Source organism: Perna viridis, chromosome 5 (assembly GCF_037379345.1).
Source record: "Perna viridis isolate PV_CMFRI_1.1 ecotype Kerala chromosome 5, ASM3737934v1, whole genome shotgun sequence".
Taxonomy (NCBI): Eukaryota; Metazoa; Mollusca; class Bivalvia; order Mytilida; family Mytilidae; genus Perna; species Perna viridis.
In genome coordinates, this window is record NC_142449.1 from 2,796,257 (window position 1) to 2,819,520 (window position 23,264).

Genomic DNA, 23,264 nt, shown 5'->3' on the forward strand with positions numbered 1-23,264 from the left:
AACTTGGCTAAAAATTAAGCATGCTCAGGGGTTGTGCATGCAATTTTCAAAATTTGAAAGTGGCTACCGATTTTAAAATGGCCGCCAAACAAAAAAATGAAAACAAAATCTATAAAATTAGGGGAACTATTCATATGTATGAAATAACTCATATAGCATTTCTTGACTTCCTGCCATCAAAGTTGCAAACATTTTTTTTTAAAAAAGCTGCCTTTTATTTTCAAAATGGCCACAAAATCGGCAAAATTTCAACATTGTTAGATTTTGATGAAAATTAATATCTTGAGTATACATGGCCTTCTTAATTCAATGGTTATTTCAGATTTTGTAAGAAAGCCGCCATTTTATTTTTAGAATGGCCGCCAAAATCAGCAAATTCAAACATTGTTAGATTTCGATAAAAATTAAAATCTACGGATAACATTACTTTTGTAAATTCAATGAAGGCTTCAGAATTTGGCTGCATTTGACAATTTGCAGGTTTTGTCGACGACTTCTGTGTTTTGCTTGCAAACATAATATCACTTGTTATCCTTCACTGGCCTCCGTCGTCGTCGCATTTCTGCACATATTTCCTCTGAAACCAATTATACTAAAAACTGCGTCGATAAGGTTTATACGAAAATTTTATTAGAGATAGAGAAAATAAATAGGACTCAACTTATTCGGCTTACGACACTCCACAAAAGCCTCAATATGGACTCCTTTATAGAGTTTTTGTTCTTGATTTTTTTCCACTTGTATGCTTACACATTAAAAATAATAATATAAACACCTTAAATATGACTTCTTAGAGTTATGACCATCGAATAATGAAAAATAATGGCTTTTGTAGTTTCTAGCAAATATCTTGAAAATAGAATGATGAAATGATCGTGACGATAAAGCCTACGGAAGTCTACATCATTCAAGAATCGTAATAGCAATCGTCCGGGTGAGTTATTGTGTGTACATTCACTCGCGGAAGAATACCACTGGTAATAATAGGAATCACGCTTTGAGGGTAGACTTTAAATTATTTTGGTAACTGTATTCCAACAAAATGGCAACAGTTGCTATAATTATATGATCTTTATCATAGCCGCCGATCATTATTATTTTTCTTCTAAATGGTCACGTTAGTGACAACGAACAACTCTAGACCTAAACAACCCAAATAAACCCTGTTGAAAAAACATCTTATAAAAGGCGTAAACGAGAGCCTGATCAAACATCATCCTAAATTAGCTTTCATACTAATTCATTTCAGAACATTACAGCTGAGTTGAGATATTATAATCTAGACTCTAAATGTGTTTTGTTACAGTTAAAACACTAAATACAACTATACAATTAAAAACAAACACCTGCTTCAAAACTGTAAACCGGGCTGTAAATATTCTGTGCCCCCTTCACTCCAAATATGGCATTTTATAAATCATATACATAGACCCCATAATTTAAACGTCCAATCATGGCAACAGCTGATATCGAACCTCGAATCAGTGACAGGAAACATTCACAGAGTTTCTAGAAGTAATATATTAACAGAACAACAGGAAAATACACAAGCCATAAAGGTAAGAATATATAGTGTCATCTGCAATGACTAGCTTTATTCAAATATCAAAATTGCTCGTTTTCAAGCATATTAAAGTAAATACATGGGGACATGACCATGTGACAATACCAAAGTAACAATGTAGAAATCAAACAGATCACCACCGATTAGCATCCCCGGGCTAGCAACTTTGAATTACTAACCGTAGATTTGTCAAAATGTTTAGCACATTACTGCCCCAGAACAATTAACAGGTGCACAGGAAGAGTAAGTTTGATCTGAATGACTGAAAACAAACACAAGACCTTCATGTCATATGAACCAAACTAATTCAGAACACTATTTTGTCATTTACTTTCCAGTTCTAAGAAGACGTGCCTTCCGAGTCATTTTCTTATTGTGTTCCAAGTACATAGTATATTCCGTATTTCATATATTTAGTTGATTTGAGTGAAGCGCTTATGGTAAATTTTTTTGTTATTTTCCAGATGAAGCAGTTTATCATATATACCGCTCTAATTGTGTCTATTCCTTCAATTCAGTCACGAAAGCCAGGGACAAGTAAATACTTAACGTTTTAGTGCTTGTCATATGGGTGATAATAGTGATGTTTAGGTGCATTTTATGAAAGGGTCTTGCATTTGTAAAGCTACCGAAAGGAAATTAAACAAATCTTGCCATCACGACCCCTCCTCGTTTGTCTTCTCTCAGAGCAACTATTTTCTCTGGCAGGTATTATAATTTTTTTTTCATACAACATTTTCTTACTAACTTAGTGTATAAAAGCTTATACATGTGTTATGTTACGGCTTTATTTCGACTTCAAACCAGGAAAAGTGAAGCAATAAATTTTAGATTAGGTTTATCTAACCAGTTAAAATAGAGAATGTAATGGAACATTAAATATGACATTAGATATGTGACGTTGGCAAGACAGGATATGCTTACCTCCCGGAGCAACTGATGCCACTCCAAGTTCTTGTTAGAATTCATATTGTTAGTGCTTTAGTTTCGTGTGTGAAGTTTTGTTTCCCTTATCTTTAGTTTTTATATGCAATCTATTTTATTCGGTTCCCTACTTTTTGTATGTAGGTCCTCTTTGTTTTCAATTGTTTACGCCCAGGTAATGTTTTGGATTTTGACTTACTTGAATTAACCCACTGCTGACGCTTTGGTATTTATCCCGCCACGTTATTGAGCATTTCATTTATGCACATCAAAAAATCAAAATGTTTTCAAAAATCTTGTGATCATCACTTGGCAAAAGCATAATTGGAGAAATGTATAAAATGAGATTGTGCGTTATACCAAATTCATTTTGTATAGTTTTAAGAAATCATGCAAATTTAGTTTATAACTTGGGAACGTCCACACACCTCTAAATAAAAACTGAAGATGTCATACGGGGTATTAACATAATTGTGGATCCATATTAAACGTCCGTTTTAAAACTTCTAAGTTTTTTTTTATACCTAAGGGACCGGTCAGTCTTTATCCGCGGTTTAGACCGGTGCATTTCGAATTACCACTAAAAAGAATCTATAGCTACAAAAAATAAATGTTGTCCTATGTCAGATATGAGTTTTATACAATTAATACTGAAAGATGAATTTGTTTGTACTTTGTTTAATTGATGTAATGAAAAGCTTCTGTTCTATAAAAAATGGAGTCCTTTCAGAAAAAATGTGTCCTGATGTCTTTTGCACCGGTCCCAACCCATGTCACAGAGATAATATACATATCTAGTTCCAGGATGTTTAGGGTGTAGTGAAAATGGAATGTGCTTCTATCCAGACCAAGAATGGATAGAAAACTGTTGGACAAAAAAGTGCTATGTATACCAGAATGGCTGGATGAATGGATGGGAAGCGCTGATTACCAAAACACGCAAGTTGATCTGATTTTAATTGCTGATATATATATATATATATACCCTTCAACCTTAAAGCTGATCTTATCCAAAAGACAGAAAAACATCTTTTTATCTCAGTTTTCTGAATTTCCACCAAAACATTTCACCATTGAGCTTCCAATTTGTTCTTTAATGTTACATTTACATTCACACGTTTAATTTTTCTTCTTCTTCGTACTCAACCTTAGAATTGAAGTCTAATATCCCTATTTTTTTTCTTCTTCATAGAAATAGATATTCTTTTTGATATAGAATGTCCAGACTTTGAAGGGGGTTGCATCGACAATGGAGAAACAACAACATTTGGATGTACCTGCAAAGTTATTGGTAAAGAACGAACTCTCGTTTGTTAGCAAAAAAAAAACAAAAAAACCTGACCTGGCGTTTAAAAGATGTTCATATCATGCAATGATAAATAATATTTGATATGTTTATTGTTAATTATATCCCCAACCCCCAAACAAAGTTAGGGAATATATAGGTTTCACCCTGTTTGTCTGTCCGCAACTACTTTCTAATGAGCTTGCACATTCTTTTGGAACTTTGTAGGGTTATGGGCAATGTCTAGTTATTAATTGTCTTCGAGTACCATCAGCCGTCTTAACTCTACCAGTAAAACATACTAATCAATATATAACAGAGATCAGAGTTTACGGAAGGCGGAAGACAGATAACGGACGCAAAGTGATGGCATATGTTCACTCGGACCTTTGGTCCAGTAAAGCTAACAGTTATATGTACATTTATTGCAATTATCCAAAATACGTTAAAATATGTCAACAACTGAACAATTGATATGAATTCAAACCGGGCATCTATTCAGGGCCAATATGGATCAAACCAGGGCCAATACGGCATCATAACTTCCGGTCGTTTAACACCGCCATTTTGAGTTAGAATTGGATTTCATGAACTTTGATCACCAGACTAAAAAGCTGCAGAAACACACAAAAATCTTCCATTTTATACAAAATTTATTTAAGACTGATTAATGCAAATAAACCTACATATTCTTGGTAAAACACACAAAAAAAAAACAACTGTTCTACACATCATCTGGTTTAATTGGTTAATAAAATTGTCAATAAATATGTAATATCATATTGGCCCTGTTATACCTTTCGGTCAATCATACTGGCCTCAACAGCCGTATTGGACCTCGGCGATGCCTAGGGACCAATACGACCGCCTTGACCAATATGACAGACCTCAAACCTAAAACGGGGCCAATATGAAGTTCCATATTTATTAAAATATAGTAGATAAGTGCAAAATGACTTATAGCAAGGTTTATTTGCTTAATATTAGGATAATGTACAATATTACATCAGTTATTTGAAATGAGAATATTAGCTTTTACATCCTAAAACTAAAGATATTGATTACAACTGACCACACCAATAGTTCAGCTGTTATGATCCTAAGAAAGAATTGTTATAAAAATTCCCCAGTACCTTCAGGTGTTTTCGCTCATTTGGAATAGGGCATGAATTTGTTAAAATTTGATATCTAATGAACTTAAAAATAATAAAAAAAAATGTAATAAAATTAATTTATTTTCTTTGAATAGGTAAATTTTTAATAAAAGTAACAAAATAGTAATAAAACAAATGATTGTGTATTATATAATAATATACAATATTGCTCTAAAATACACAGTACTAGTAGTTAAACTGTCATGATTAATGAGACAGAATTCTGAAATGATTTCATGTTGGAAGTAATAGCTGTGTCTGTATAAAAATAAATCTGATCAGTTCTTGATACCATCCATAACTATCAACACTCAGCACATATTCACTGTACTGACATAATTACAGCAATTTTCTTATTTTCTTCTATCATAAAATGATTACTGGTATGTCCATTTAGATTCCACACTATGACTGCAGATGAACAAAAATCTCTGTTTGGAAGCTTGGTATGTGTTGAAATAATAAAAAAAATCGTTAACAGCAGAAATGTACACCAGTGTAGCACCATGATGAAAATACAAATTGGAACTACAGGATTTCTGTTATTGAGCTTATTTTGATGAGTTTGGCAAGTACTAGAAACAACAATAAATTCTGAAGATCACATCAGTCAATTGTTCCCAAAGACCATAAATTGTCTCCCTTGAACAGTACTCTGCCATCTTCCAGTTATATTTCAGTAGTATGCTTTGCCTTGATCCTTTTGAGTATTAAATAAAGGCCATCCTGAATTTCTCTTGATATTCATCATGGCACCAGCTGGAGGCAATACATGACTACAATAATATAAAAGTAAAAAAATGCTTTATATAGAGCAGTGATTAAGGCACAGTCTATTATTTTCTTCTCAAGTAGGGGGGGGAAGGGTTGGGCTGGAATTTTATACTGAGTTAGAATTTTTTTTTAGTGCAAGTGCAAAAAAAATTAAATTTTTCAGCAGCATCAGAAGTTCAAAATTTTTATTGAAAATTCATATTGTTAAGTAATGGGGGAAATATTGAATCATTTTTTCCCGGGTGCATGGCTTAGTAAAAATAAAAAAAATTATTAAAATTCAGAATAATTTTACTTTTTTCCAAAGTAATCCCAGCCTCCCCCAACCGCTATCAGTATAAAAACGGTTGGTGCCGAAGGTAATAGGGATATTAGGGGTTTATATTTTAATTTTGTTATCGGGTTATCTATCTTAAATCAGTAGCATTTTTTAGGTCAGACAGAAAACCTCTAGATATTACAATAACCTAGAATGTTGCAAGACAAACCAACTTACATGAAGCTGCATTAAATGTAAAAGTAAGAAACCAGAACTACATTTCCACATTTTTTAAAATCTTCAATAAAACGAACTTGCTACTTCACAAATTTCCTTAAGTAAATAAGGCTCTTTGAACAGTTAACACACATTATTTTGGCCATATGCAAAAACAGCAGATAGGGGCCTTGGGGATATCTCTTTCTAATTTTCATTTTTGGAACATAAGCTTGTCAACGACATTCTGTAAATTGTACAAATTGGCAACAGTCTAATATAATAGGGCTTCTATAAGTTTATAATCATGGTAATTGATTTCAATTTATTTTTCAGTGATAAATTGGACACAAAATTTGGCACAGTTTATTTTCCTCCTGTAATGACCAAAACTTTGAAAGTTAATGTTGGAAACTAGTACATCAACAACTATAATCAAGATTCCTTCCATTCTGTATGCTATTAATGTACTAGTATATGAATCCATGGCACCAATGATCACAATAAAATGATTTTTTTTGTTCAAAGAGCTCTAAAACAGACCAGTGTTATATTTGTCTGTTATATCATTTTCATGTAAAGATATGGTATTTCTAGGTTATAAGAACAAAATATATTCTATAAAATGTATGGTGATTATTTCAAGCCTAAACTTGAAATTTTTGGACAATGTAATGTGGAGTTGTTTTTTTTTGTTGACTCATGTTCAATCTAAAAAAGTAAAGCTGACCTAGTCATAGGCCGGCCTAAGGGAGGATACCACACCCCCTCTACTGGGATTGTAAAGTTTGGTTGATTATATAGAAAATCACTGGAGCAGGCCCTCTCTAACAGTACACCCTTCAGAATTTCTGGATCAGCCGTTGATAGTGTCTGTATTATAGATATACTGGAGGAGGGACTTAATAAAACAAATTCTTTGATGTAAGAGTTTATTCCAAGTTTTCTCTATACAAAATACAGCTGTGTGATAAACCTTCATGAAATATCCATTACAAAAGCTTGTATATAATGAAATGAATAACATTTCTACACATGAAAATATACAGTTATGTTGATATACTAGTGGATTTCATCTCTTTACAATTATATGAGGAATTTAGAATAGAAATGAAACTAGAAAGATATTCTGCTCAGAAAAATCAGTATCAAAATTTTCCAGCTATTTATTTTAATTTCTGTATACTTCATAAATCCTTAGAAGCTTGTACTTTTTAAAGCTAATTCTGAAATTTCATTTTAAGAAAGTAAAACAACACACCATTTGTACATCTAAATAACATAAATTACTAAATGTCAGTTCATTGTATTAACATGCTCATAAACCAGACTATCAATAAATAAAGTTACATAAATTTTACTCTTACATCAAAGAATTAAATCATTATACACATGCGTACAGTCTAACCTCAATGTGTCAAACTAGGATAACTTGAATTAATTTGACAGTCCAGGCAAAACTTACTTCAATACAGCTTTAATTCTGACAACTTGAAATCCGATGAATCAAACCCTTGAATAACTCAAGGTTTTCAATCAGTTCCCTCTAGGTCTTCAAGATTAATTAAATCGGATAGAGTTACCTTAATAGTGAGAAAACTGATTGCTTTATTACAAACCTCAACAGAAGTTTATTTTTACAATGTTTTGTATCACTTAATTACTTGTTGACACCTTTATGACTAAGTGTATTAATAGAAAACAGCTTGTGTAATGAAAGGAACGAATTTGATTAATCACACTTTGGAATTCACATCAACAGTGATATTTATCACACGTTGGAATTCAAATCAACAGTGATATCAGATATTTTGATAATGATAAAAATTTTATTTGTTGAAATGATACTTGATCATTCAAATACACCCAAAACAGACCATAGCAACGGAAGTAATTCAATGACTATGTTCATTTTCCCAGTGAATCTGAAATTATATCATAGAATGTAATACACATTATATGATGATACTCCTGATTTTAATATCTTCAAAGCTATGTACTAAAAACATTTCAGACAAAAAAAATCATAAAAAAAAGAATTTTCCCTGCTGATGTTGCTCTGCAATTGAAACATAATTGATATACAACACATCAAAATTGTCTTCTGATACGATACACAAAACATGATCAGAGTGAAGTATTCTGGTAAGTAAAGTGCTAAACAAAAAATCATTTTAAGCACAGAAACAATCATCAACCCATCTTATACCCAACTTCAGATGACCCAAACCTTGGATAACATTTTTGCATGGTCCCTTTGACTTGGACTTAACGAGGTTAGACTGTATTTGAAGATAATTTTTATAGTACGTTGATTATTTTATCAATTATTTTAGTTAGTTGCGTACTTTCAAATGTGAATAGATGAATGCAAATGAAACAAAGAGATACATGTCTCTATATCATACTTTGTAACAGTACTAAGTTCATATCCTATCATTTTCAAATTGGCTTAATTTTAATGTATTTCTAAATTTGACTGATAAGTTTTAACATAATCAAAATTTTAGATTTTGTTAAATATGTAACACTTATTTCTGGTTTTATAATGTCAGAAGAATCCAATCCTTCCAAAGATTTCAGCCAAACTTTTAACTATTGTTATTCTTTGTTGAACTACACATACATTTACAATTATCTCTTCATGCATTTACACAGTAATACAATATCAGACAGGATATCATATATCGTATGCATATAGCGGCTCAATCTCAACTGAATTTAAAACATGAATAATGATAATTATATGAAATCACTATAATACAAATAATTCCTGTACTACTATATAGATTCTTTGCATTCACCATGTGACTGATTGGGCAGCTTCTACACAGAATGGTTGCATATGTAAGACACTTGAGGCATTGCCTTAGCAATACATAAATTACAACTTTGGCATGACCTTTGAACCCCATCAATACCAGACATTCTGAGGAGTTGCTCTAGCAACTGGAGTTACTTGGAAGTACCTGACACCACGACCTTCAACATGACCACTAGATAGCCCTGAACTCTGACTAATATCCATCTGTTGGGCTTGGCTCCCATCTCCTTTTAATACAGCAATACATTTCCAACTTCCTAGATAATTTGCTGAAAAAATATTAAATTAAAAAATAACCTGTTAAACTAGAGGCTCTTAAGAGCTTGAATTGCTCACCTGGAGAAAGGAAATCATTGTCTTATCATTTGGAACATAGAGTTGATCAAATAATAAAGGACTCCTGTACTTATATCATTCTCTGCTACCTCACAACAAGAGGCTCCAAGGAGCCTGAATCGCTCAACTGGTTATATTTTTGCCTTTCAAGGGCAATAACTCTTAACAAGAAGTTCTCCGATAATTTTGACTCAAGAAGACTTTTGTAGGACTTATAATAAGGATCATTTCAGCAATTGAAAGAATTTTGCCAAACCTTATGGTTTTGGAGATATATGAGAAAAACTTTTGACTGACCCCTTTGTTCTATTCTTAGTAACAGCAGTCATTTTTTCGACAAATCAAAAATCCCAACATCAGTTTTATGCAGGATACCCCTAGGGACATTCATACCAAGCTTGGTTCCAATTAGTCAAGTAATGATCATGCTGATCACTTTAATCCTATGTAAAAATTTGGCTAAACTTAACAGTTTTTGAAATAAATGAGAAAAACTTCTGACTAACCCTTATATTCTATTTTTAGTAATGGTAGCCATGTTTTCTGATGGATCAAAAATCCACCCATAAGTTCTATGCAGCATACCCCAAGGAACATTCGTACCAAGTTGGTTCCAATTGGTCAAGTAGTGTCAGAGGAAACAAGTTTTGAGAAATTGTTAACCAAAACAACGACGACAACGTATGCCAAGTGATGAGTTTGACTCAAGTTATCATTAATAAACAAAATTTAACGAACACAACAGGGTGGTACCATTATATGACCAAAAATGATTTTATTGGTCATATATAAAGGACAACAAGTGTCAACAGATTTTCATGAAAGTATCACAAAATTCTGAATAGTAGCCCATTGAGACTAAATTTTGAGTAGTGGGCTTCCAAACTTTTTGGTAATATTTATCTAATTAGATAGAAAATATTCAACAAAAGTATAGCATGGGCTACTATCTTGTATTTCCTAATTTTTACACATGTAATGTAGAACATTTGAATATCAACATTATGTTTCTAAATCTGTGCAAGGCATAATTGATGATAGATTATTTTAAAAATCCACCAAAATGTATTTATTTGAAATTAATATGTATTTCTGGTTTATAACTATTTTAATTTTTATTTTTTCCACTGACCAACCCAGTTTTGTCAGGTAAAAAATCTGTAAACAAATTTAAAAAAAAAACATACCCTTAACTTAGAAATATACATGAGTAAAAGTTACACAAAAACTCCAACAGTTTCTTTAAAATTTCTTGTTTAGATGAATGACGGAGAGATAATAATAGTTCTTATTCAGAATAACAACCATATTACTCCCATCCTCAGCATCATCATTTGGAGAATCAAACCATTCATTACTGAAGGAGACAGAGACAATGGTTATCACAATTAACACATGTCTTGGATCAGCTTACTAATTCCAAATACATGTATTGACTTTATACAAAATAACAATGTCAACTTATACAGGATGAGATTTAGAGACAAACCTTTCCATAATCTAACACAACCATCATCTCCTGATGAACACAGTATGGTTCCTGTAACATTCCAACTTAATCTCCAAACCTGTAAGGAGAGAGAAGGATAAAAATATAAATAAGAATCCTTATGTAGGTCAATGGCTAAAGGAAACCATTAATTCATTCAAATCAAAATGACAGATGCACAATGGTATCTCCTGCTTAAAAGTTCAATTTCTTTCAGAGGATTAGGAGGAGTTGTTTGATACAAAATGGGCAACACCCTTTCTGAGTCATACAAGGAAAATCACATTCAGATCAAGAATTAAGGTTCATTATCACCTTTTGACAAATATGGATTTATTATACTGCAAATTTTCCTTTGACTACAGACAAATCTTTGCACTTGGGAATAACATAAAGCATGGCTTGGATCTAGATTGATAAAATGTCAACAGGCTCCAAGGAGCCTGAATTGCTCACTTGGTTAAATTTTGCTTTTCAAAGGCAATAAATTTGATAAGGAGTTGTCCAACAATTTTGACACAAGAAGATTTTGGTAGGATTTATCATAAGAACCAATACAGCGATTGAAAGTTTCTTTCTATCTAATATAGTTTTCGATAGCTAAAAACTAAAAAAAATGCCCTTTTCCCCTATCAGGGGCAATAACTCTTACATGGAGTCGTCTGAGAAATCTGACCCCGTGAAGACTTCTTAGGCCTTAAAATGAGGATCATTTCAGCAATAGGAAAAATTGGCTAAACCTAAAGATTTAGGAGATAGATGCAAAAAACTATTGTCTGACCTCTATGTTCTATTTTTAGTAACAGCAGCCATGTTTTTCGACAGATCAAAAATCACCACATCAGTTCTATGCAGCATATCCAAAGGAACATTCATACCAAGTTTGGTTCCAATTGGTAGAGTAGTGTCAGAGAAGAAGAGTTTTGAAAATTTGTTAACGACAATGGATGCCAACTGATGGCAATTCATTTTCTGTTCTATAATATTAAAATATTAACTTGAATATGCTGTGTATTTTTACTTTATCGATTCAGCAGAGAGTGCCAAAATAAACTAAGTTGAGGAAATGTTCTGAGATGGTTTCCACATATAAAAGATCAACGCTATTCAAATTATTAAAGTTTGTTTTTATCTGCAAAAACATATGCCTCCCCACGTCCCACAAACTGGATCCACTTGCAGTATCCATCATGTCCACAGAACAGCTTCACAAAATTTATAGTTCAGAGGATTTTTGACAATTTTCTAAGCTCAAAGCGGCACAAAATTTAGGGGATAAAAATTTCCTGGTAATATGCACAATTACATATGATGTTCTTGCTACATACCATGTTTCATAAAATTTGGTTCAGTAGTTTTAGAGGAGTTGCACTGACTAACTTCGGGACGAAGACCTGGACAGAAGGACGAGCCAAAAACAATATGTCTCCCCACCAAAGTCGAGGGATGGAGACATAATGTGCTGGTCAATAGGATATTAGACATATATACACATTTGGTGACTTAAACTGTGTAAATGAGTGGACTGTATCAAGTGAAACACAGGTGTTTCTTCATATTGTCATCTTCTGCAGATTGAAATAAATATGCACAGCAAATGTCAGATCAGTTTTTGATTCAATTTTACATAAAATTAATGTAAGTTCATGCTTTGCTTTTAACTTTTTTTTTATAGACATGCAGGCTTGTCTGTTTCCAGAGGGAATTCTGTGGTGAAATTGAACCCATATTTGTTGGAAGGTAATGATGAACCTTAAAATAGCAGTCACACAATAACATTACCAAATAATGATTCATTAAAGGTAAACAAAATCTGTCAAGTGTTTCAAGAGGATATAAAAGTGTAATGAATGAACTTACAATAAAATAATTTATTTTTTACAATCACTCATTAAGGAATAATACTTAAAAATGAATTGTATTTTTACAAATTTGCCACTCCTTTACTAAAATATGGTTAATGGTTAGTGTATCATATAGGAGGATACTGTCAAATTGAATCAACCTCTCAATCTCTCAGTGGTTCTAAGGTCATGGGTTAAATTCATATTGACTACTGTTAGTCCTCTAATAACTAAATAAGTACTACTTATTATGAAGAGTAAATATCAGTACCTGGGACTCATGTTCAGAAAAATCTGCAACTTGTTGCATTTTGAATTTACTTCCCTGTGTTGATAACGCCACATCTCTTCTAAAAATGTAAAAAAAATCAAATAAATTTAAAATAACTGAACGGTATTATTTTCGCATATAGATTGAACTATATTTAGCAAAATCAAACTCATTGAAAAACAATCTTAATATCACCTGTCATGTAGACATTGACTTTGACTTGATTAATTGGCTACAGTTTACACTAGAGAAGGCTTACAGATTTAAAATGGTTATACTAACTACAACTTACCCTAAAGGAGTGAGACTGATTATTTTCAAGTCCTTAGAAGCAATAGCCAACAAATGATGAGATCTTCCCAGGTTTGGTGCAAAGGCTACATCATGTACAGGGTCTGTCACTACACTTAAACTCTCTACTTTGGTCCATTTTCTACCAAAAAGACACAATTAAATTACAAAAGTAACTTTAATGGCTGAAGACCCTCTGGTGACATCTGAAGGTATCTAAATTATATGCTGGTCCATTTGTTGTGTTTCACTATATCAACTTCAAATGCAAATTGTAAGTACTTTTAATATATGTTAATAAATATGTAATTTCATATTGGCCCTGCTCTAGGTTTGAGGTCTGTCATATTGGTCAAGGTGGTCATACTGATCCCGAGGCATCGCCGAGGGCCAATATGGCTATCGAGGCCAATATGATTGACCAAAACCTATAACAGCGCCAATATGAAATTACATATTTATTGACAATTTCATTAACCAACTCAACTAAATGATTTGTAGAACAGTTATTTTCGTGTTTTACCAACATGTAGGTTTATTTGCATTAATCAGTCTTAAATATCCTTTTTGTATTAAATGGAAGATTTTTTTTGTGTTTCTGCAGCTTTTAGATCTAGTGATCAAAGTTCATGAAATCCAATTCTAACTCAAAATGGCGGAGTCAAACGACCGGAAGTCATGTTACCGTATTGGCCCTGGTCTGATCCATATTGGCCCTGTATAGATGCCTGGTTTAAATTCATATCAATTGGTCAGTTTTTGACATATTTTAAAGTATATTGGGTAGTTGGTTAATAACAGGTGTTATCGCTTTGTCACTCACAATTTTTAAGAAAGTCATTACTTCAATCATTGATGTTGGGCTTATGTACAACTTGATGCCATGATGAAACATTATAAATGTTTTATTGATGGATTTACCAACATGATTACTAAACCAGAGAAAATTTCCACTTGCTAAGAGAACTAGACAAAGTGATGCCCACACATTCAATATGGACTTAACACTCAAAGAAGGACTATCCTAAAATATCTTTGTGCCTAGGAAACAAAGACGATGCCCCCACACACATTAAAGATTTGTCTATTGACACTTAGGCAACACTATAAATTAACAACTTTTCTCTGAGATGCAGGTTTTCTATCATTTTTCAAATGAAACTTGAAATTTTCCAAACCACTATGTGTATATAGACTTTCATAAAGTTTCACTTTATTTGGATGAAGCATATTTGAGTTATTGTGCAAAAAATTGAAAGAAAAACAAAACAAAAAAACATTTTTAAAGGAATTCAAATTACTAGAAAATGAACAAGAGGCTCCATAGACACAAGGATATTTTAGGATAGTTCCTCTTTGAGTGTTAAGTCCAAATTGAAGGAAATAACATTAAAAATGGCAAAACAAAATGAAAATGAAGTTAAACCATGGCTATCCAACATTTCCATCATCACCATTCATATCAGGAAACTGTGTTTACAAATTAACCAATTATCGTTGAAATGAAGTCAAGTATAAAAATTAGCAGGAAAATGGCCCCCTGAATGATCTTTCGTCATCACCATTTAACTTAAAACACCTAGTTTCCTGAAGAAACCAAGAATCATTGGAATCTGAGCAACTAGTGAAAATGACAGCCATTTTGAAAAAGGCTGCCTAAAAATTTATTTTAACACTGCCAGTCAACTCAGAATATCATGTTTATCTTATGAGTTTTCATTTTCATTGTTCTTCTATAGCTGAGGAAAAAATAGCAAAAAAAGCATTTTGATCCCTATGTTCTATTTTAGTAACAGTGGCCATGTATTTTGACCAATGAAAAATTTCAGTTTGATCAGTTTGTGCAGGAAACCCTAAAAAAATTATGCCAACTTTTTAAAAATTTTGTTTCAATAGGTTTCAGAGAGCTGTACATGCGAAGAATGACAAAAAAAAAACTGTTTCAGGGGCCATTACTCCTACAACAAGCAACAAATCATTTTGAAAATTTCAGCGAAAGATCTGTCTTCTAACAGTGAACAATTTAACTTCCATCAGAATTTTGCTAAATTCAATGGTTTTTAAGTTATTTGCAAAAAACTGTATTTCGTCCCCTATGTTTTATTTATAATAACAGCAGCCATTTTTTTCACCAATCAAAAATCCAGTCATTTTAGGATTTTTAAAACAGTAATACCAACTTCATTGAATTCTGTAATGTATTTTCTGAGAAGATCTTTGAAAGTAATAACATAAAAAACAGCAAAAAAAAAAAAAAAAAAAAAAACAAGGGCAAGAACTCCAACCTGGGTCAACAGATTTTCACAAAAATTTGACCACAGTAAGACCTCTTCATACTAAACACTTCTATCTATGTCAAAATTTGGTTAAACCTAATGGTTTGGAGATATATGCAAAAATCTGCTGTCTGACCCCTATGTGTTTATTTTTATTAACAGCAGCCATGTTTTTCAATGATCAAAAATCCAAACAGTCATTTTGTTCAGGATACCCAAGAGTTTTGAAAAATGTTGGAAAAGGGCAATAGCTATAATATTGCTAAACACATTAACACAAAAATTTAACCACAAATAGAATCTAATCATGCTGAACTTTTTTACCCATGTCAGAATTTGGCTAAAACTAATGGTTTTTGCAAAAAACAACTGTCTGACCTCTATGTTCTATATTTAGTAACAGCAGCCCCACATCAGCTCTATGCAGGATACCACAAGGAACATTCATACTAAGTTTGATTCCAGTTGGTCAAGTAGTGTCAGAGGAGAAGTTTTGAAAAATTGTTAACAATGACGACAGACTCAAGTGATGGCAATAGCTCATTTGGCCTTTGGCCAGGTGAGCTAAAAATTAGAAATTTTCAAAAAAGAGCTTCCTATTTCAATTGAACTGGTTTTGAGCTTTGCTATACATACCTATTTGTACTATTAAATTCAAATATTTGACATTTTCCACCAGCAGATGGACTGGGTTCATCACTTCCAACTGCTATCATTGGAGCATGCATTCTAAAAAATACAATATGATACCATTACTTTAGTGGTATCAAATGAAAATCAGATAACTGCAATAATGATATGAATTTTCTTTTACACACTATATTGGATTCACTCAACGGTAAAATCCTTCAAGACATAATTCTAAAAATGAAAAATTAATAGCTCCATTTACAATTGTTAATCATAACATTTCAGGAACTGTGTTACTTAAATTACTTGAAATAAAGTATTATTATTATTCACTATCCTAAACTTGAATGATTCCATTACAAACCACATTCATTCATTATAACTAAACTTGAATGATTCCACTACAAACCACATTCATTCATTATAACTAAACTTGAATGATTCCATTACAAACCACATTTATTCATTATAACTAAACTTGAATGATTCCAATACAAACTACATTCATTCATTATAACTAAACTTGAATGATTCCATTACAAACCACATTTATTCATTATAACTAAACTTGAATGATTCCATTACAAACCACATTTATTCATTATAACTAAACTTGAATGATTCCACTACAAACCACATTCATTCATTATAACTCTACAAACCACATTTATTCATTATAACTAAACTTGAATGATTCCACTACAAACCACATTCATTCATTATAAACAAACCTTTAAGGATTCCACAATACGCCACAGGCATACGATATAACTAACTTTAAAAGTAAACCAATGTATACTGCATGCATACAATATAAATAACAAGAAATCCATGATATTCTACATACATTTTTTTTTATTTCTAACCTTAAACGATTCCACAATATGCCATATACTATGTTACTAATCTTGAAGGATTCCATGAAATAACCACATACATACAATATAACTAACCATAAAGGATTCCATGATATACCACATACATACCATATAACTAACCTTGAAGGATTCCACAATATGCCACATACATACCATGTAACTAACCTTGAAGGATTCCATAATATGCCACATACATACCATATAACTAACCTTGAAGGATTCCATAATATGCCACATACATACCATGTAACTAACCTTGAAGGATTCCACAAAATGCCACATACATATCATGTAACTAACCTTGAAGGATTCCACAATATGCTACATACATACCATGTAACTAACCTTGAAGGATTCCACAATATGCCACACTATGTTACTAATCTTGAAGGATTCCATGAAATTACCACATACACACCATATAACTAACCTTGAAGGATTCCACAATATGCCACATACATACCACGTAACTAGCCTTGAAGGATTCCATGATATACCACATACATACCATATAACTAACCTTGAAGGATTCTACAATATGCCACATACATACCATGTAACTAACCTTGAAGGATTCCATGATATACCACATACATACCATATAACTAACCTTGAAGGATTCTACAATATGCCACATACATACCGTATAACTAACCTTGAAGGATTCGATGAAATAAACATACATACAATATAACTAACCTTGAAGGATTCCATGATATACAACTACAGCTGATTTTACAGGATATTTCATGTTGGAGTGACCATTGACTTAGATTCATTACATCTGGCGCCTCATAGATTCTCACAATACCATCAGCAGAACAAGTTGCCTTAAGAACAAATATGTTATCATATTAAACTTTATTTTATATGTAGAAAAAGAGAACTAATTGAAATTAAGCCTTGCCATGGTGATTGCTAAAGTAATTATTTTTGCCAAGCAATTGGTCATGGACCATTGACTTCTGCCAATCCCTGATTGCAATAAAAGAATACTTCATTTAGTGTAAAGCTTTCTCAAAACAACAATAACAAGGTTGCTGTTATTTTTTTGTCCTCTAGATATATCATATTCCATTGTAACTGCCTTGAACATAAATATAACTAAATCTATAAATTATTTGTGTACAATATGAAATACCCATTTATAATCATATAACCAGAACACAGTTTTAAATTGAATTACAAATTATATCATATAAAACAAAATTCAAGGAACTAAATACCTTTCAAAACTTACCAACAGTAGTCCTAAATGTTTAGGAGCAAATTTGACATCAGTGATTGAAGTCCGACTATCAACATGGCTTGTCTTTTTTATCCAGTTGCTCTGAACTCCATCTTTACCATATTCTCCCACACATTCTTCCCAGACTGCTACTGTCCTATCAAATGAGCATGTAGCAATCACCTGACCAAAATCTGGATGTGCCCATGTCACTCGCCATACTGATCCACTGTGAGACTAATAGGGTAAAGTACTGAGAATTACGCTGATGACAAAAAAAGACCTTCCAAACTATTATCTTTCTAACATACCTAGTAAATTCAAATCATTGAACCGATTTTTCAGAGACATTTTTTTCATTTAGGGTTCCTATTCTGTTGTGATAAATATTTTCCCCAGATTTTACTACTTGGTCTCTTTGTTAAACAATAAAGAATAAATGTGACACAAAAAGAGATTTTAATTTCACTTGTTAACAATATTTCTATTTGTCCGTAACTGTAGCATTCACATTATTCTTGATAACAAAACTAAAAAAAAACAAAATAATTTCAAAGCAAGCTAATAGTTCAATTTGATAAAAACACCTGACAGATAAAAAAGGTATGGTGAAAACTGGACTTTTTCCAGATTTGTTTCCACATTAATTCAAAGTATAGATTTTACTAAATATTTCATGGTAGCCTGAAGAAATTAAAGCCAAACTTACTCATATTAGCACTTAAGAAACACATCCCTTGATTTTTTTAATAAAAAGGTCAGAGGCCAAGGTTCCTTTTACTAAATTGATTTTAAGTAGCTGTCTTAGTAAGAATCATGCAAAATCTGAAAAATGTGATACACTCCAAGAAAGGCTATATATTTTTATTTTTGTAGTTAAGTTGTCTTAAGGGTCTATATTACGAAATGTGTAATTATTCATTCCAATCTGTCTGCTCTTAGGAGATAATCGTCATTGAAAATCCAATAGATTCTATTGCATTTGAGTGTCATTTACAGAGATATCTCCCTTAATTTTAAAAATTACAGTGCATTCTATACAATGTTTATCTCCTAAGAACATGGCTTATATGAAGAACTGAATGTAAATTTCTGTTTACTATGGCTATTCAAACAAAATATCAAAAATAAAATATGTAGACTTTTTACCCATGAAAAACAGGACAGATACTTGTTGATTTTGAAGTCAAAAGTTCAACATCTGAGCTCACCATCTTAAAAGATAGATACTCCTCAAATTTTCAGGTTTTTTGCATTTTTTTATGTGTGGGAACCCTACATATGGCCTGATATATGACAACAAATAAAGTCAAGTCCATTCCATACATTTAAAGTACTTAAATTTAATTTAATAACATGATATATATTTGAAAGAAAATAATATTTGTAAGCCATATATAAGAAGGTAACATACCCTCCAACTAGCAGTGCATTTCCAATCACCATTGTCCTGAAGATCCCAAATCTGCAATATGAGAGATAAATTTCTAAGCAGAAAAGACGAATTCTGACACCATGTTACCTTTGAAAGAACAGGTACAGGAAAATACTGCGTTTCAAGAGTGGTTTCTTTGAAATTTCACAATTTTGAATTTGGATGCCATATCAGCTGTTAATCATGTCAAAGCAGTCATAAGTATAGATGATGTCAATCAAGTTAATTGGCATATACCAGGGATATGTATGCATACAGTTCACGAAGGATATACCTGGGATATTTATGCATACAATTATGTATTATGTGGGTAAGTATAAGCAATAGTGTTTCACCAAAATTGTACTGACAATCAGTTAGTATGTCATGAAAGTCAAGATATTTAAGTATGTTACTTACAACTATGTGTTCCAGTAGCTTACAACATATACATGTAAAAGATACAGGCCTGTAATTGCGTGCAAGGTATTTTTCTCATTTTAAAAAAAATGGAATCACATTTGTCTGTCTCCAATCTGATAGAACTTCCCCTTTGAGAATGAGATGTAAAATATACAGGGTAGGTGTGGTGCAAAATCTGTTGCCAACTGCTTTAGTATTCTAGCTGGTATTTGATCTGGGCCTGTGGCTTTTGGTTTGGTTCCAATTGTCTTGATTCAAAACAATTAATGTAATCTGCAGAGATGGTAGATTTCGACAAGTTGTTCCAATGGTGCACAACTCACCTAGAGAATTAGTGTAATCTTTCAGATGTACTGCATCTTTTTTTTGAGTTTTAGGGAATATCCACTGGTGTCATTTTCTGACATTATGAAAAGATTTTGTCATTCAATAATTTCAATATTTTTCTGTTCTAATAACGACTAGGATCATATATCTTTCTCGTCTATATTCCAAAGAATGAAGCCCTAAAATTTTGCCTGTCTTTGTTACTTAGTCGTTTTATTACACAAGGTTGCATATTTAAGATTCTACAGATATTTTTTTTTAAATAAGACCAAACTGGAGTACAGTATTCTTGCAACTGACAGACAATTGCCTTATAATAAAATTTTATAAACAGGTCTTTGTCCATTTATTCAAAAAGTAACCAAAATTCAACGGGAAACAAAAGAAAGCAATCGAGGACAAAGACCAAACATGGAAAACAGACATACACAACAAAGAACATTAAGTAACTAAAACAATACATACAAAGTAACAAAGCAAATGAGCAACTCAGACTCCACTAAAAACTAGGAGCATGGACCAGGTGCACTGGTGGGGTAAGCGTCCTCTGCTTTTCTAGGAACACTCGCAAAGTTGCTCATAAAAAGTCAAATCCAGGGTAGACGAAAGAGGAAAGGAAAACTATGAACATTGAAATGATCCACCAGTTCATGATGGCGACCAAATAACTTCTGTAGTAATGACTTCAATCTTGTAGTAACATAGCCCTGTTCCAGAAGCCTAACAGTAAGAAGGTTTCAATATCCTACCAAATACTCTATGTGCTTTATTTATTATATTACTAATGTGTTTGTCAAATTTATTGTTTGGTTCAACAGTTATACCCAAGCCTTTTTCTTTATCATTTACTGTCTGTATTTGTAAATACTGGCCATCACTATCAAGCATTGTAATCTTGAGTTAATATTGTTATTTCAGAAGTGCATTACTTTAAATTTGTTAACATTTCAAGATAATATTCATTTGTATGTCCAGTCACAGAGTGTATCAATATCTCTTTGTAGTGTAGAGGGTCAGTTTTTACTGATGAGTAAGTTTTAAAGTCATCAGAAAAGAACTTGACAAGTTCAGGTCATTGATTATACAAAGAATAATACTGGTGTTAATTGATTCTTACATAAATACAACAGATATAATCTAATGTTCATTCATTTTAATAACAATATGTAACCTCTGTGACATTCTAAACAACTGTACTGAGTACCCTAATGTGGTACTCTACTTGTGACAAGGGAGGTAGAATATATACTGTTCAACCTAATACATTAGGTTCTTAAAGCCAAGAACAATTTATCAATTTCAAGACACTTCCTCGAATTCCTAGTTTGTACAGTTTCATATAAAGACGTTTATGAGGCACTGACTAGAAAGCCCAACTAAAGTCTAAATGAAACTTATTGATAATGCACCATTATTTCCTGACCAATTGGAATCAGCTAGACGATGTGCATCTGTGTGAAATGTTCAAACAACCACTTCCTATATGTACAAATATGTAACTGCCTATATCTCTTCTGACAGAAAGATTTTGAGCTATTCATGTTTGCCAGGATGTGTCTTGACTGGGTATCCACATTTGCAGCCTTTGTAGGATGTTGCTGGCAGTCTCAGTCACTGTCCATATTATATTTTTTGAAGTGACACATGATTTTGTCTCTATTGACAATGGATCAGTCTTTAGATTAGGAAGCACATCTTTTGATAGGGACCTGTTAAACCACTTAAAAAGTGGATATGAAATAGCTTGTCTACTGTAGTTTCATACAGTAGTGCAGATTATCATGACGTTTGCTGAGGCTTTTTTTTAATCTCATGTTTACGCCTCACTCGAAAGGAGGGGATCAAGCAAAATAAAGAGACCCAAGACGTCATAATTATTAGACTAACAATACTGTCAATAGTAACATTACTCATTACGACATTACTATTATACTCGGCGTCACATAAATAACATACTGTTAAAATTTGAATAAAAATATTTTCTACGACTTTATTAACACCTACCGTCGATTAAATTGTCTTAAATGACTTGCTCATTCGTTTGGGCAAACGGCTTCTCCCTAAACACTGAATCGTTAAATTTCGGTCAGATTTTAATTCTCGGTGCCAATATTTACATTGTAAAAAGTCAGCCATGTTTACAGTGATCGGGTTGCTAGGAGATGTTGTTTACGTTTAAATGGTTTGTCCAAAGACAGAAGAACCCAGAATGCATTTCGGCGTTATTTCGGATATCTCGGATTTTTTTACGCGAACAACGTACAATACCGAGAAGTTAATCAAGCAGACGATTGTCACCGGAGTTCAACGGGAACTTACGAACTTCGTTTGTAAACAAATCGTCCCGTAGAAACCAACATGGCGGATATTAGTATGGGATTTCCCCGTAAGGATTTGTTACGCATGATTTAAGCTAAAAGCGACTTGTTCAGGGAGAAGCAGTTTGGCTAAACGAATGAGCAAGTCATTTAAGACAATTTAAACGACAATAGGTCTCAATAAAGTCGTAGAAAATATTTTTATTCAAATTTTAACAGTATGTTATTTATGTGACGCCGAGTATAGACTAGTCAGAACCATGGCTCGAAAATTTATGTACTCAGTTAGGTTTTATTTGCACCTGAACGTTTTGATCAGTTGAACAAGTGGCCATTCGTCTTCCATGGAAATCATAGGAGACATCGTGTATCAGGTCTTGGTGACCAGTGGCAATACTTCTTGTCACAAACATATCTGTAGTTTCACTTCATCCTCGCACATGAAGTTGCTTTGCGTTGTTAGTTATCATTGGTTAAAGTTGTTATTTTAATCCAATCAGATTAGTTAATACATTTTGAATTTTCGGGATAAAATTTGT

General features: G+C 32.5%; 1 protein-coding gene across 2 annotated transcripts; it reads right to left on the reverse strand.

Moving 5' to 3' along the window:
• Positions 1–4,990: 4,990 nt before the first annotated feature.
• LOC148615608 (nucleoporin SEH1-like) lies at positions 4,991–23,181 on the reverse strand. 2 transcript variants are annotated; one of them, XM_088582000.1, is made up of 10 exons: positions 23,028–23,181; positions 19,658–19,708; positions 18,256–18,480; positions 17,715–17,845; positions 16,144–16,236; positions 13,233–13,373; positions 12,941–13,019; positions 10,826–10,904; positions 9,146–9,269; positions 4,991–5,369 (listed from the first exon to the last, which is right to left on the reverse strand). In XM_088582000.1, exons 1-10 carry the CDS (start codon positions 23,136–23,138, stop codon positions 5,333–5,335), a joined length of 1,071 nt encoding a protein of 356 aa, XP_088438126.1. In that variant the 5' UTR covers positions 23,139–23,181; the 3' UTR covers positions 4,991–5,332. The 2 variants fall into 2 exon arrangements, with proteins under 2 accessions (XP_088438126.1, XP_088438125.1); XM_088581999.1 differs by having other exon boundaries at positions 4,991–5,703.
• Positions 23,182–23,264: the final 83 nt, after the last annotated feature.